Source organism: Taurulus bubalis (genome assembly GCF_910589615.1).
Source record: "Taurulus bubalis genome assembly, chromosome: 9".
Lineage (NCBI taxonomy): Eukaryota > Metazoa > Chordata > Actinopteri > Perciformes > Cottidae > Taurulus > Taurulus bubalis.
The window spans coordinates 10774479-10791596 of record NC_136597.1 but is presented as its reverse complement, the minus strand read 5'-3'; the positions used below and the strand labels follow the sequence as shown (position 1 = coordinate 10791596).

The window sequence follows — 17118 nt, the reverse complement described above, 5'->3', positions numbered from 1 at the left end:
GTTCAAAGGTAACAATGACTTTGAATTTCATACTGTTTGGAAGCAGTTTAATTATAATCAGCAGCTGACTCAGACGGGGATTCTGAACAATTCGATTCTAAAAATAAGTCAGATAAAGTTCATAACCTCTCAGAATTTGCGAGATAAAATCCCCCGTTTCCCTTGTTCTTATATTCAAGACAAGACCTACAACATTCCTGTCTGCTTGTGGATTGAAGAAAGCTACCCCGATACTGCTCCCATCTGCTATGTCAGACCCTCATGTGAGATGATGGTCATCAGTGGAAAGTATATCTCCACCAATTGTGAAGTCATGCTGCCTTACCTGGAGGAGTGGAAGAATGTGAGAATTTAAATTATATCTTGTCCTCTTTCACTATAGTCTGCGTGTTGCTACTGATGTTTGCTGGCGTTACGTGTAGAACGGTGTGGTTTAGACAGAGCTTTACATATTTCATGTGTGATTTCCTTTCTCCTATTAGGGCGAATGTGACCTAGTGAGCCTACTGCAGGTGATGGTTGCTATGTTCGGAGACTTCCCTCCTGTCTGCATGCAGCCTTGTTCAGAGCTCGAACAAGCCCCTTGTAAGTTACACTCACGCAGGCAGGAACACCTCTCCATGTTGTTTCAAAACAATACATACATGCCCTAGATGCAAGTTGATGCTGATAAGATAAATTCATATCTAGGCCACACCCGATTCAGTGTGAATTGTATTCAACACGTTCTCCCTGTCAACATGTTCATGAACCTTCTAAAATGAAAATATATTTTTTGTATAGGTTGGCTACAGTTCCACAGACAAGCAGAGGTGCGTTCAAAGACAGATGGAAGTTTGTATCTGCATTTGGCCAGTGAAGATGATGTACCTTTCCAGCAAGAAAATGAAACCAACTGTTAGCTTTGTGGACTGTGTGTGTTGGCTGTGATAAAGTGTTTGATCATGTATACAGTGTCAGATGGTATGCATTGATTTGTGTTGGGTTAATTCATTAACAATTCAGACAAATAACAGCATGCTGTATTGTTTTTATGTTTTACACCGTAAATGTCAAGCAGCACCTGATGGAAACATATTGACTGTGTTTAATGTATGTTGTTGATGTTATAAATGTATTTGATTATTTTTTTAAATATGTATTTCATATAACCATAACAAACTAAGATGGCATTTGGATGCTTGTGTGTTGAAAAACTCAAAATGCTTTACAATCAGCTCATAAAATGATACCTTATCTGCACCCATAAGGCATTTGTTGTGTTCTTATCCATAAATGTTTTGGACTTTTGACCGGTGGATAGAAAAGTTAGTCATTTGAAAAATACACACCCAGCCAGGTACAGCCCAATAGACCATGATAGATGATGTTAGTGTGTGGTTTATTCTATGTTTTACATAGAATATATCTGACAACTCTTCAGTTAAATTGAAAAAGTATTACTTACAAGAGTTTTTTAGGTCACTGTGTTTAAAATTACGAGGACTTCTGTTGTCAAACGTTTCATTGGCCTAGCATATGGTAAACACTCACTAGATTAATCACAACCTTTCACATAGAACAAATTAAGTAAACTATTCCCAAAGACAGGACCTGCATCATGACACAACAAAAAGTAACATTGTCATTCTCGTGTTGTAAATAAAGATATGGTGGGAAACACCTTCAATAGAAAATAGTTGTTTCGTGTAATTACTTGGTACACTTTTGTCCTTATGATGCGTGAAAGGAAACTCACCTGACCACGCCTGGGAGCCGCTCGTCCGCCGACGCGTCACACGCGTACCGGAAGCAGTCAGGTGGAATGCCGGAAATTCCTTTTGTTGATCATCGGATGTTTGTTTTTCGGTCCCTTTCTTGAACTATTCATTAGTTGTTTTTGTGTGATTTCTTGCATTGATTTTGGCGCGTTAACAGTATAGTAATTACTAGTATTGGACTGGAGGGTTCCGTATAGACACCGAATCATTGTAGTCGGGCCCGAGGCTGGGCTAACTTTAGCCTAGCATTCAGTGAAGTCCTGCTAGCCAGCGTTACCGTGTGTTAGCTGTCAGTCTAGGTGTTTTAGTATAGCTGTTCACCTAGCTCATTCATAAGAACGGTGAAAACAACAACACGAAAACCATGGCGGTTGTCAACGAAGGTGCCCTGAAGAAAATGCTGAAGGTAAGCGTTGCGGTGTGTAGCTGACCAACAGTATCACGTTAGCTAGCTAATGTTACCGATACCAAACATGTCGGTTAACGTCAGCAGTTTAACATTTCCTGGAACAGGTAACGTCAATGCCTAATGACCGGCCTGTATTTATTTTACGTTGCGAACGTTAAACATATGGTTTTATGTATTTAACTGAAATCGTTCGTACAAATCTGTGTTAACCTAGCTAGCTGTTACGTTTTTACCATCTAGCATAGCCTCCTAAGCTAGCTAACATCCCTTAAACGTTAACCATAAACATATTTTGAACCACCATTCATAGTTTGTATGTCAAGTTATTTACCACAACAATACCATTTTTGTTGTACTAACCTAGCCTTAGTTACATGTTGTTGAATATGTTCCCTCATAAATAAATGTAGTGTCTATTTTTACTATTCATAATATATGTTGTGTTTCTTATTGTAAAATGAATTTCTGGGTCAATTGGCCATTTTTGTTTAAGTACAGTCTTATTGATGTTTATAGTTTAAATTCGATTTACAGATTTAAGGTTAAGCATTACTTCACAGTTGATCACAATTTGGAGTGCAGGCCTTTCAAAGGTTTGAGACAAACATCACAGATGTCATCAAATTGTGTACAGGATCAGAATTAAATTGAATTAACCAGATTTAAGTGTAAATCTGACATTTTGGGAGGGAGAGCAGATTCCAGTCCTGAGTTTATACTTTGATGTTGAGGCTACATTGACCTGGCATTAATATATATATATATATATATATATATATATATATATATATATATATATATATATATATATATATATATAGCAAGTAAACAACTGCAAACTATGGGCTAAGCCAAAATGACTCCCTAAGTAAATTATTTTTCTTATTAGAGTGTCAGAAATTGTGTCCTAACTTTCTATATATTAACCTACATTACTTTTTCCCTTTCATCATTTGTTGTCATTGTCCAGCAATACAAATACAGAGATCTGACTGTCCGTGAGATAACCAATGTCATCTCCCAGTACAAGGACTTGAAGCCAGTCATGGATGCTTATGGTAAATGTATATTGATCTCCTGTTTTTTAACTGTCCAGTCTTAGTTGTATATTGTGTGCTTAAATTATGGTATACATCCAAATTGTTTAGCTTGTTGACATCTTCTTCAATTTCAGTGTTTAATGATGGCTCCACAAGAGACCTGATGAGCCTGACAGGAACTGTCCCAGTGAGCTACAGAGGTAAAGAATGTTTACCTTGCTTTCTAAAAAACAGTTTCTCTATAAAAGTAAAAAATATATTACTCTTCCTAGAAACTGAAAGACATTCAGTTTCTGTTTAGTTTCGCTTCTTCGCTCACTCACTCTGTCTCTTGTGTGCTCACTGTAGCTTGCTCTATTTATCTCGCACAAACAAAGGTTATCTGTAGGCTCCACTAGAGAAAGTGGAAAATGCCTCACTGTGTCTGCTATGGCGAGAAACCACCTCAACCAAAACGCATACAATTTCAAAACAAGCTTGTGTATCTGCAAAAGAAATTGCCACTTGTATTGGTGTTTCTGTTTCCCCACTATTCTGGCATCATGGCTTAAATTACATTTATGAAATGGGACACTTTTGACATCATATAGTGAGCCTCAAGCCAACTCTGGTTTTGGGATTACTAACATACATTGTTTACTTGATATCAAGACACGGTTGCAATTTGATTTTTAGCCTGTAAAATGTTTTTTTTATTTATATACAGTACATAATAATTATTGTTTACGTCATGTACAGGTCCAAATTGCACCGGAAAACACCAAATACATAAGTTTTTCTCAAAGTAACACAGTTCTTCAAGTGTAGAGTGGAGTGATGATAATGTTGACTTAAAAATATTATATAATCATATTATAACCTAGTGTATGTTTGTGTTTCCTGTAGGCAATATCTACAACATACCAGTATGTCTGTGGTTGCTGGACACATATCCCTACAACCCTCCAATATGTTTTGTCAAACCTACCAGTGCCATGATGATCAAAACTGGCAAACACATTGATGCCAACGGCAAGATCTACCTGCCTTATCTACATGAGTGGAAGCATGTAAGTGTCAGGTCTTATGTCACTATTTGTAATTACAGACTGTTTAGGCAAATACTTTGGATTGTTTGAAATACAAAAACGTATATATACATACAAAAAGCTACACATATCTATTATTTAGGTAATGCAGTTATAGATTTGAGGCGTCACCGTGACATTTTTTTTTTTATCTATAAAAGGTGGCTACAACATACAAAATTATTTGCTTCATAATATTAAGTTAAACTGTAGCTCCCTGGGATATTTTGGATAGGTCTACCAGTCAGCGAGCAATAAATGGCACAATTACTTGGGCCATAAATGTACATGTGGCTCTAGATAATATTTGTGGTTTTCTTGTTAATCATTCAAAGTAGCGTTTAGCATTTATTTTCTTGCCTAATGAAAACACTTCACTATGTGTCTTACAGCCTCAGTCAGACCTGTATGGTCTGATTCAGGTGATGATTGTGGTTTTTGGAGAGGAGCCTCCTGTGTTTTCTCGCCCCACCACACAAGCCCCCTATCAGGCGTTCCAAGCAGCTGGACCCCCTAACCGTGAGTGACATCCATCTGTCTTGGTTTGCAGGGCAATCTTAGTGCCCATGGCATTGTCTAATAATAGTGTCAGAAGAACAGGAGGATCCACAGACTATACATATTTATATTCGCACCATATCACTTGGTATGAAAACATACTGAACACCTCTCAGTACACTGAAAGGTGTTTCTGATATATTGGGCCACCCATTTATATTAATGATGGTAGAATGATGGTGAATAATCACCTTTTCTTAAACAGTTTAAAGTGGCAATCAAAGTTTTTCACAATCTATCGACAAATGAGGTAACACAATGGTGATTGAAGCTATGGTCCTCTGATTAAATGATTGCAATATTTATATTTTTGCAGTATTACAAACTGGCAACATTCCTGGGAAAAAATGCTGTAATTCAGTTTTTCTGAATTACAGCATTTACATACACAAAGCATTTACATTTGTACACACAGCATTTTTTACTTGTCTCAAAACTTGAAGCTCATTATGAACAAACGGACTGATAAACTCTAAACCCATTGTTTTCGCTCAAACTTTTCTCACAAATTCTAAATCAACCAGGACTAAAAGAAACATTTAAACCTTTTGTGAGAGTAAGATTAGTTGCCTAAATTGTTTTAAATTTAACAAGGTGTACTTAAGAAACTGCTAACTGTTGGATTAGATTATTGTATTTCTTCTATTCCATCTTCAAAGCTGTGTTTTATAATGTGGTTGCCATAAATTGACTGTTGACCGGTTTATAACTTGTTTATAACTGTTGCTTACTATTTCATACTTTACAGCTAATAGGTTGATATTGACGCACAAAATACCAGATTTAGCAGAGCCATGCATACACAGGGGACTGTGTGCATTTGCATTTTAATTATTCTCTCATAAATCTTCCACTGAGACAATATCTTGAAGATGATTCCTATTATTGCTGCTGCTCGCGTATTATTAGTGTATATTGGTGCTCGTGCCTTAATAATTCATCATAGTTTAAATGATGCATTTATTTCCTGAAACACTAGATGGAGCTCAGATACCACTACAGCACACCATGGAAAAATGAAAGTCTTAGTCTGTGAGAGTGAAAGGGATGAATAATGTTTCCTCAGATCTGATTGTTTCACGATCTCTCTACCTCAGCTTCTTATATGCCTGGCATGCCTGCAGTCTCCCCCTACGGCCCAACTCCTAACCCAGGGTAAGATATTTGCTAAGCAGTTCTCAAACCTCTCCCTCCCTTAGCTAACTGCATATTGGACTTCCAAACAAACATGTCCTCGCTTGTTTTTTTTCCTGCTTTCTTGAGCAGAAGCACTCTTATTGGTGAAACACTTTGCAACAGGTTTAGTTACATTTATAGCTAAAGGTTCAAGTTAGAATAGAAAATATAAACAATTTACAATTTTGTAATTATTTGCAGAGGCTATCCAGGATACCAATACCCAGGGGGCAACTCTTACCCGGCCACTGCTGGACCTGCACACTACCCCACCCAGACTCCAGTTTCCACAGTGGGTATGTATCACAGTAAACTAATTGTGACCCGGTGATATACCCCGCACAATGCCCAGAGTAAACTGGAGCCAGAGACTACGTACCAAACGTACGCTTTATTGACAAATTGGGTAAACTATACCTAAATCAAAAGTGCACAAACAAGAAAGTAAATTATGTGGGACTACAACTGCACTGTCAGGGAGGTCAGTGTAGAGCTAAATAAAAACAGTAAATAGTCACACAAACAAAATAAAATGTACTTATTCACAGCAAACACAATAAGTAACACAATAGTAAAATGCCTATATATATATATATATATATATATATATATATATATATATATATATATATATATATATATTTGGCTGTTCTATCACTGTGTCCCTCTCTTCAGCACAGCACAAAACCCCACAAGCTAAAATCAACCATAAAAAGCCCCATGCAATTGATTATTTTAAAAAGGACATGAAAATGTAAAATGCCTGGGTGCTGTATTTCTTTGTCACGATGTGAAATGTTTTAAGTTTTAAGCTGGCACAGGTTTCAAATGCTTTTACAAACTGCAAAAGCACATCAAGATCCAGATGAATATGTCCACTCAGAAACTGTTATTGTCTGCACTCTTCTGTTTACATTTCCCTTTTTGTGTTAGTATTACAACAGTGATGTAATACTTTCACCTCCTTTCTATGCCCTTAGTTAATTTTGAATTAGGACGCTTGACCTTTTGACTCAAACTCTCTCGCCCTCTCTGTGACTTCTGTGGCGCGCCAGTGAAAGGTCGTTAGTGTAACTAGAGTGGGAGGCATTAAAGGCCAAAGGGTAGGATGGATCTGAAGTTAAAGGCACAGCCTCCAGCCATCACACCCTACACCTCAGACACGGTTTTAAATTTAGGATGGGAACAGTGACGCCACACAAAGACAGACGACCTCTGATCAGGGGACCCTGATTGGCATGATTGGCTTTAGCTGTCTACCATATTTAGTAAAGGAAAAGAAATGGGTTTGCCCGAAGACTGCTCAGCTATCAGTGTGTGTGTTCGTATGAGACTGGAGGAGTATTGTGAAACACCCTTAATTAATACTTGACATCCAACAATGTCAATGTTACGCAATACAATAAAATATCACCATAAACTACAGTCATATAGTTTACAAAAGGTAGTGTTACTGCTGGGAAGTTCTGTTGGATTGTATTGAGAGTTTATAAGGTTTTCTTTTCCAGTAACTGAGTATACAATTGTTAAAATGTGTATTCAGTATCCTACTCCTACAGTTTTCATAATTACCTCCTTTGCGAGGGCCTTCTGATGACACTTGTCATTTTGGATACCACTCAAGCTGTAACCTAAATGAATGAGTGTAGAATGTTGGTTATTTATTGACTAGTGAAATGAACGGAAAGACTCAAAGTAGTATAACAATTCCACATTATTAAATTACATTATTACATTTAGCTGACGCTTTTATCCAAAGCGACTTACATTTTTGTTCTATACACTGTAGACACAGCAACTGGGAGCAATTTCCCAATTATACAATTGTGACTTGAGAATCCCCTTTTTCTGATTAATTCCTTTTTCCTGTTTGACATGTAAACCGAGCATTGTTGTGATGATCCATTTGTTTCTATGATGAGAACTCAGAACTCCTCTATTTGGATAAACAAATTGTAATCTTGTCAGGATGGTCAGTTCATTATTCCTACCTTGGTCGGGGTAGGATATTTTTGAGTGATTTTGAATGTGGTTATTATTTGTTTTGCCTGTTTGTCTAACATCACTCCTGAACCGCTTCTTAAGGCCCAAACAGAGATGGCACCATTGGCGAGGACACCATCCGTGCATCTCTGATATCAGCTGTGAGTGACAAGCTTCGCTGGAGAATGAAGGAGGAGCTGGACAGAGCTCAGGCGGAGCTGGACGCCCTGAAGCGAACAGAGGAGGATCTGAAGAAAGGGCATCAGAAACTGGAGGAGATGGTTTCAAGACTGGACCAGGAAGTGGTGAGAAATCCTCTTCCTGCACCTCTTTTTAATGTTATATCGGTATTCTTCCGGTCCTCTACAGGGACAGCTATTTGTCTAGAATAAAATAAAAAAAAAGATATGTTTGTAATCGTTTTGTTTCTATTAGTCTGAGGTTGACAGGAATATCGAGCTGCTGAAGAGAAAGGATGAGGAGCTGAGCGAGGCCTTGGAGAAGATGGAGAACCAGTCGGAAAACAATGACATTGACGATGTCATCGTGCCCACAGCTCCGCTGTACAAACAGATCCTGAACCTATATGCTGAAGAAAACGCTATTGAGGACACTATCTTTTACCTTGGAGAAGCCCTTCGCAGGGGTGTAATAGACCTCGAGGTTTTTCTTAAGGTGACCACGTCAACACAACTACAGCTAATATATATATATATATATATATATATATATATATATATATATATATATATATATATATATATATATATATAACACCATGTCTAATCAGCCTACATAGTGAAAATGACACGTTAGCAGAGCGGCAGTTCTCGTTCTGGGTCTACACAGTATTGTGTGTAGTTCACACAGATTTTTGGTCGCGGTCAGATCCCAACACACACTGACTGTGATAACGTGCTAAAAACAGAAGGAAGAAGGGTCACAGTTTTTCACGGGTACAGCACAAGTGTGGCAAGGCATTATGCAGCCTTTATATACGTTGTAGTGGTTAAAAAAAGAAGAAGCTTATGTTTAAAAAATGCATCTGAAACGCCTCCTGTGTAGACACTCCATCAGGGACACGGACCTATACACACACACTTGAGTTCCCTCTGCGTTTCGCCTTAATGACTCTTATTCTCTTTTGTTACAGCATGTTCGCCTTCTGTCCAGGAAGCAGTTCCAGCTTCGTGCCCTCATGCAGAAAGCCCGCAAGACTGCCGGTCTTAGTGACCTCTACTGATACCAGGAAACATTCATATTTTCACGCTCTCTTACTCACTCCTCTTCCTCCTCTGTTTTATTCCCCTTTTTAATGTCTTCTTGAAGTTGTCCTCTTTTAAATCTCAATAAAATCTCTTCTTGTGAGACAGAAATCTGAAAAGCAACAACACAAAATTATATAAAAACACAGCAATCATGAAGAGCTGGGCTGTCCTGTGTTGCCACATTTCTTATAGGATATCATTTGTATTTTGATCTGACCAAATATTTCATTGGGGATACAGTTATCAGTCGTGGCCCTTTCGCACCAATATTAAATAGAAACCACTGTGATCACATTGTGAGCCAGGAACTGCTTAAAGCTCATGCCATGTTGGTAGAAGTGAGGCGGGAGCCTATTTGGTGTTGGCCCTGAGTGTTTGTGGGTTGGCCTCCAGTGAGATAGTGTGTCGACCTGTATATGTTGCAGTGCAGGGGAACCCACATATTCTGTTTGCAGTCACTTTTACAGACAAAGTAATTTGTCTAGTAAGCACAAATTGTTAGGGGCTAGTAGAGACGGGCTTTGTCGAGAGCCCCATATGTCCACTCCTCTCATATTGAAAAGGTTAGACTCTGATATAAATACCCAGGGCAACCTTTCAGGAAGGTCATGGGGTTCAGCCTCAGGATTGAATGCTGCATGAAGTCTGGGTCATGTTCAGTAGCCATGGAGTCAAAGGGATCACTTTTCATACAGTAGAGGTGATGATGAACATTGACATGGAACTGTAATTATTCGCTCTCTTGTTTGAGTCTTTTCATGGGCTAAATTGTGAGCCCCCTTTCCACTTGATCACACTATTACTTGTATTTCCTGTTTCCCTGTGTCTCTTTACAAGGGTGTGAGAGGTTCTTTGTGTCAGCTGCTCAGGTTTGCCCTCCAGTCTGACCGCATTAACCAGTCAATCGTGTACAGTGTCTCTGTTAAAGGTGGATGAGTCTTGATAGGCTTTATTCGAAGGTATTACAAAAGAAATGCAGATTTTTTTTTTTCTTCTTTTCTTTTCTGTCCACTTATTCTCAGTCCTGCTGAGAGGGTTAGGTTTTCAGTAAAATAAGGAAAAAGTTGTGAATATAGCCAGAGCAAAAAAAGATATTGTACTAATCAAAACGTTAACGTATGTAAAGTTTTCAAACATGTCTCATTTAAATTAGCCTTTTACTAAATGCACTTTGAATTGTATGATAGAATATCTGCTGTTATTTTTTTCTTGTTTCCAATTCAACCGTAGACCACCTTCTTTTTATATCTGTAGATTTATGTAAATCAGTACAAATAAAAGAAATCTGATTTAATGATTTATCTCTCGGTAATTATTTCATTGATATATATATATATATATATATATAACAGAAAAGAGTCAAGTGTTTTCACTGTTGAACAAACCCAAACCACAGAAATGACTAGCTGTAATTAACAGTATGTTCCACTAATCAAACACATAATCCTTTAACATACTGGTTATTTGTAAGCAGGTGTAGCAGCATGTACCAGTATGTTCCCCGTGCCACAATGTCACATATTGAAGCTAGGGATTGAATTTAGATCTCCTGCATAAAACCCTCTAATCTGCCTTGTGTGTCGACACACAGAGAAAGGCCGAGTCAGCTTCCCTGTGAGCACATTAAAAACTGCCTTTTGCTAATTTGGATGACAAACAGGAGAGGACAACGGACAGACTTGTATCATTATCCTGGCAGATTTATTGGATGTTACGGCAAATAAAAAGCAATATCCAGCTGCCTTGACAGGTTCAGTTCCTCAGTGAGTTAGGGCATTAATAAACCGTGTCTAACGTAACACTAATACATAAATAGATCTTAACAGTATTAACAGCTATAAATAATACCATCATTTTTCTCTTGCTGTACTCTATACCAGTCAGTTGGAGTAAAATAAATACATAAGCCTTTTAAGGGTGTTTAGTGTGTGTGCTAACAAACACCACCTTCAAGATTATTACATTGTTATGATTCATATCCTGACCCCTAGGCTATGATTGTAGCTAAGTATTTGCCACTGGTTCTGTTATCTCTTTGCTGAGTTAAAATATAGCAAGTCTTAGATGTACATTTTAAATTGTTTCTTTATCTGTCAGTGCACTTGCGGTTTTGCTTGTTTACAAAGGCTTCACTGCCAACCAGTAACAGTAGCGTTGCCTTTCTCAAATGATACAATACTTTGGTACCCAGTGTTGTGCACCAGTGACATTGTAACTATAGCTGGATGTGAAGGCCTCCACATAGGGAATGGAATGTCCCCGTTATACTCCAAATTAAAAACATAAAAACAGATTACCAAGTGGTGAAACAACAGCTGGCAACAATCACAGAATACACAATAAATATAAACTACGAACACAGAGTGTGCAGAAGAACAGCAACAGTGCACAGTTAACGATTACAGTACATATAATGTAAACACAATATGCAAAGGCCTTTTTTATGTGGACAGGACAACAAATAGACACATCTTTCCATCCAACACAGGGTGAGCGCACAGGCTGAGCTCAAAGGCTGAAGGTGGGAGTTAGGTTTCCGAGAATTCAGTCATGGAGGGAGGAGGACGGGGGGGTGGGGGAATATCTGAAGGCAAAATCTATCTTCCACTGGTTTAAGCTACAAACACTAAGCCTTTCAGAAGTTTCATTTGACTGTTGCAGTTATTGGGCAAAGGAGGTACAGTAGGAGGGAGACTACCACACGGTGTACAGGGTGGTTTCAGAGGAGAATTCAGAGGAGAGCTCTTCAGAGGCTGAGCTCCTTCTGTACGCCCCACAGGGTCTCAGCGCTGGTCACCAACTGCTTCTCTTCGCCGGGCTTCAGTGTCATGTGAATCACATCCGTCAGGCCGCTGTTGCCCAGGACACAAGGGATGCTCAGGAAGACCTCGTCCTTCACTCCATGCATGCCCTGTCAGAGGAAGGGAGCGCGCCACGGTCAGGGTTTGCGGGTCATTTTATATAATAAATGAATAACGTAATGTTTGTGGAAAACTAATCAATACGGTAAATTTCATCATGGAGGATTTGCCAAACAGCTTAATGTGGGGTTTGCTCCCAATCTTCTCACCTGGACCAGTGTGGACACAGGGTGCACTTTGTGCAGGTTCTTCAGGATGCTTTCCACCAGGTCAGCCACGGACATACCAATGGCCCAGGAAGTGTAGCCCTTCAGCTTGATAACCTCGTAGGCCCTGCAGTGCACACACATAATAGGGAAATACATTAAAAGTGAGAACGGCATGTCTCCTACTCAATTCAGTTCATTTTGTACAGCCCAAAATCACAAATTAGCCTCGTAGGGATTTACAGTCTGTACACATATGACATCGCTGTCCCAGACTGAAGAAAAAAAAGAAATCCAAGTTATCGGTCCGCTTTGGTATTTGGTAATGTGTTTGCTGGTTGTCAAATTGACTGACGCTTGAATGTTCGCTTGCTTTGTGAGGGGAAGTGTATAATTGTTATTACCCAATCTTTGCTGTGCTGAGCTTGATGTATGCGTGAACCTGATCATGAAGGTAGTGCATCATAAACTCAAACCTGCTCCCTGGTCTGGATTCATACAGTACAGTTTCCTAAGTATGCTTTCAACATAACGTGAACGGACTGTGATGTCTCCGTTTCATACATTTAAAAACGTCCCCATGTAAACTAAGGCCTCTGCTCTGTTGGCTATGCAGATGGTGATTTCCTTTGTTCTCTGTTGAGACATCCATTATGTACGGTCACCCTTCGTCTCTTTTATCTTCGGCCTGAAACCTTTGCAAACATCTTTGATAAATCGTCTATTGTGTTGTACACTGTTGACATCTCACTACTGCGAGATAAGTCAGGTTAGCGGACCGTGAAATGATGGCACAATATCAAAGTTCACCGGCCAAACTGTTGCAGATTCAAAACTTACTGTCTTACTTCTGAAGATACAACACAGCTTCATATTACAGGCATAAGTAACAAATATAGCAATGCTGATTAGGTAACTTGGATACAGTAATTATTTTGGGTTGAACCTGTCTTTGATAAGCATATCATATTGCCTGCCGTTTCATTAATGCAGACCTGGGAGCAAAAAGTGAGGCCATGAGCACAACTGGACAGTATTATGTTACAGAGCAGCGCTATTGTGTTTGTACTGCCTGCCAGGCGCAGTAAGCTCAGTAATGAATACTGTGAACCCGTCTCTGCTTGCCATTTGGCCTGCAGCCCTGGTTACATTCCTCACCAGGCATAGGCAGCTCCAATGGATTCAACTGCGCCGGCATTTTTTTTTTTTGTCTTTGTGTTAATAGGCAACTGGGACTGAAAGCGACTAAACCCTCAAGGTCTGTTTCAATAAAACATTGTATAAATGGCTCCATCTCAGAGATGGACAGATTGCCCGCAGGCACATGGCTGATAGCTTTGCAGATTAGAGTGATGACAAAAAACATGGTTTGCAAGGTAATTCAGAGAGTGCATTGAGCTCATTAGTTGTTTACTGGATTTGTACTCACCCATCAACCACCAACTTATGCACAGCCTTCCAGTTCTCACTGTCATCCTCGGTCCCCATCTGTGGGTTGAGGCCCTGCAGAGAAACTCCAGCAACATTCACTCCGCTCCACACAGGCACTATGTGAGACAGACACACAGTAGTGAAATATTAGTTAATCCTGTGCACAATGAAACCATATCAACATAAAACATGCAGTTGATGTAGCTGTATTTAAAGATTTGCAGCAGACCAACAAAGTGGTACAGTGGAAGGGGCTGGCAGAGATTTTATTTTTAGTCAGGGCTGCATACCACTGGAGTCTCCGTGCTCTCCGATGATCCAGCAGTGGCAGCTGGATGGGTGGATGTTGAGCTTCTCTCCCATGAGGTGGCGGAAACGGGCAGAGTCCAGGTTGGTGCCAGAGCCAATGACGCGGTGACGGGGGAAACCACTCAGCTTCCAGGCCACATAGGTCAGGATGTCCACTGTCAGGTTAAGGAGACAAGAAAGTGACGGTCATTTCATCTGCGCCATTTGAAGCCACACCTTCTCTCACATTCCTCTCTTCCCTCACCCATCCACACTACAGTCTGTCTGACCTGGGTTGGACACCACCATGATGATGCAGTTGGGGCTGTACTTGACGATGTTTGGGATGATGAACTTGAAGATGTTGACGTTGCGCTGCACCAGGTTAAGGCGGCTCTCGCCTTCCAGCTGGCGGGCACCGGCTGTCACCACCACCACTTTGGAGTTGGCGGTCACACTGTAGTCTGACAAATTGACAAAAGGAGAGACGTTCTGATGGAGCTACAGAAGGATTGTTTCAGTAAGGGTCAACTGACATACCATAGTGAAAACAAGTTCTTCAAGAGTCGAAGGTTGCAGGTATTTTTGTACATTCTCACCTTTGTCTGCTACAATCTTGTGTGTCTTGAGGAAGAGGGATCCGTGCTGCAGGTCCATGACCTCACCTTTCAACTTGTCCTCCATCACATCAACAAGGGCCAGCTCATCACACAAGTCCTGAATACATGCATATCATTAGTCATTCTGACAACTCATTACACACGTTATACCGTGCATCTTATATCACATAAATAAAGCTACAGTGAGGCTTATTCAAAGTGGCTGAACTAGTATTTCTAGGTGTGTAACATGGACATAAAAGTGAGGGAAAACATTATTCACTTCTGCCTTGACTGTTCAGCCTAATTGTTAGTTGTAAGACATGTGACCTGGTTTCTCTTTGCCTCTGTTATTCCTCAGCTGGCACAGTTAAGTTCATCTAAGTTTGGGCGTTTCCAGGGTTTATCTAAAGCTCCTTATAATAACTCCTGTAATAGCTCTGCACAGCCACACAAACATCCCGCAACTCTCTCTTTACGTCACACATCGTCTCTCTTTCTTCCGGTCTCACCTTGAGCAGTACGCTGATGGCAGAGGCCATGCCCACCATGCCGACACCCACCACCGTCACCTTGCTCAGGCTGCCAACAGGCTCCTCCTTCATCACATGGCTGATCAGCTTCTCCTTGGTGGACATCTACAGGAAGTAAGGAGGTATTTTGGAAATTGTAGGTCAGTGACTCAGTGGATAAATAGAGTATAAAAAGGGAGAGTTGGGTGAAATCATAGAGGCAGTAGAGTAGTGCCGCATAATATATAGAACAGTGTGACGCGTTGTTACCAATATGCCCACCCGAGCGCTTACGGGGGTGCTTCCTCATTCGACAACTCGCAAACATGCAGTTCCCTTTTCATCTCTGTCACTAAACTGAAAGTTTGCCCTTCTCATCATCCCAAAACATAACCTTTGACAACCCCAAGTTCCAGTTTGGTAGTCATTACTCGCGTCTCATGTTGACTTCCATAAAAGGTTTGCGGAAATTCCTGCTTCGCAGAGTCACTCTGGGTCTCCATGGCAACCCCTGCCTGGGAAAGTACTGCAGCCCGTATCTGTGCAGCACAGACCATCCATGGCTGACGTCACACACTACTTTATGTTTCCTGATTGAGAAAGCATGTGTAAGAGCGCTAACGCTTTCAGAGGTTTACATCATCAGCATGACTACATTTCCCCCTCTGTGATGTGGAGACAAGCACGTCTACACGACAGGATTATTACACTACAATACCTCCCTGTAGAGGATGTTTAAGACCTCTCCATGGGGTGTTTGCACCCCATGTGCATATGTGGTACAGTCACACCCAATATCCCTTTATCCAATTATATCTCGCACAGAGGTGAAAGCTGACAACATGCCAGGCCCTGACCCTGAGGTGAGCTGGGTTTGTGCTTCACAAGAGGACCCTTTGTTAGCTCACAGTAAATAATCTACTTCTTCAATACCAACCAGACATATTCCTATTGTAGGATTAGTAGTGGCTGAAAGAACTTAATGGTGTGTAGTAAGAACGAGATATCTGCAGCAGACCACTAAGATCTGCTTCCCAATGGCCGGCACATGAAGGCGGTCCACTTCCTGTGTATGTTTATGCCTCAGGCGGCTGTGTGGATGGTGGTCGTCATGGTCAAGCAGAGGTCAAGACAAAGAACCGGATGCAACAATAGAAACTCAAGCCACCTACACTGTAGGGTTGTTAACCTAAACATCCCAAAAGGATGTTTCCTATTTTTGATCGCGCGGGCCCCAAACATATCAGCAATTTATTGAAGATATATGTCCAGGATTTATATCAACGTTCTTAAAACTCATTTATGTAACTGCAACAAGTGGACTGGGACATTTCCCTGGCAGGCCTTCATCCTGTTGCTAATGCAGCTGCAGTTTCAAACACAAACAAATCCTTCATTACAATAAATTAAATCTAACACATGTAGCCGGATGGGTACCCAGTTATTAGCTGAAGTTGGTGCCAGACTCATTCGTAATAGCTCATCAACACTATGCAGCGACCTCTCCTTCTCCTCCTCAAATGCGCATCAGGTTGCAGAAGCCCCATCCCCCTACTCAAAACTACTTATATCAGCACAAGCAAACGGGAAAAGACACCAAATAAATGAGTTCCCGAAGACTCGTGACGTATAAAATGTATTGGGTTATATATGTTTGAGTTAGCCGGGTTAGCTTACCTTCAGGCTTCACGTAGACAGGTGGAAACACGGGGCTGTATCTGCTCCTGTGCCGCTTTTCCGCAGAGGTGGTTGCTGCAGAGGGGAGTCTCCCTGCTATTTAAAGACAGCCTCCTCCGCAGACGCTAGTTACGTGCGCACATGCTAATGAGCCGAGTGGGTCGCCGCGCGTGCAGAGTGTCACGTACGAGCCAGGATGCGGCTTTGCAAGAGCTCGCAACATGCTTCATTTGAGTCCTTTCATTTAGTTACTAACTAGTCACCTGCTCTGTGCTTCATTAAA

At 40.6% G+C, this 17118-nt stretch overlaps 2 protein-coding genes across 2 annotated transcripts; one reads left to right on the top strand and one right to left on the bottom strand.

Annotated features, from left to right (window-relative positions):
- The first annotated feature begins 1848 nt into the window (after positions 1-1848).
- tsg101a (tumor susceptibility 101a) lies at positions 1849-10545 on the top strand. Its single transcript, XM_079224209.1, has 10 exons — positions 1849-2166; positions 3140-3227; positions 3344-3409; positions 4095-4258; positions 4669-4795; positions 5932-5989; positions 6212-6306; positions 8096-8298; positions 8429-8668; positions 9147-10545. The coding sequence occupies exons 1-10, from the start codon at positions 2125-2127 to the stop codon at positions 9234-9236; spliced, it is 1173 nt and encodes a 390-aa protein (XP_079080335.1). The 5' UTR covers positions 1849-2124; the 3' UTR covers positions 9237-10545.
- A 392-nt stretch (positions 10546-10937) lies between these two features.
- ldha (lactate dehydrogenase A4) lies at positions 10938-16941 on the bottom strand. Its single transcript, XM_079224208.1, has 8 exons — positions 16836-16941; positions 15159-15284; positions 14647-14764; positions 14338-14511; positions 14050-14223; positions 13758-13875; positions 12332-12455; positions 10938-12172 (listed from the first exon to the last, which is right to left on the bottom strand). The coding sequence occupies exons 2-8, from the start codon at positions 15282-15284 to the stop codon at positions 12008-12010; spliced, it is 999 nt and encodes a 332-aa protein (XP_079080334.1). The 5' UTR covers positions 16836-16941; the 3' UTR covers positions 10938-12007.
- Between the last annotated feature and the right edge of the window lie 177 nt (positions 16942-17118).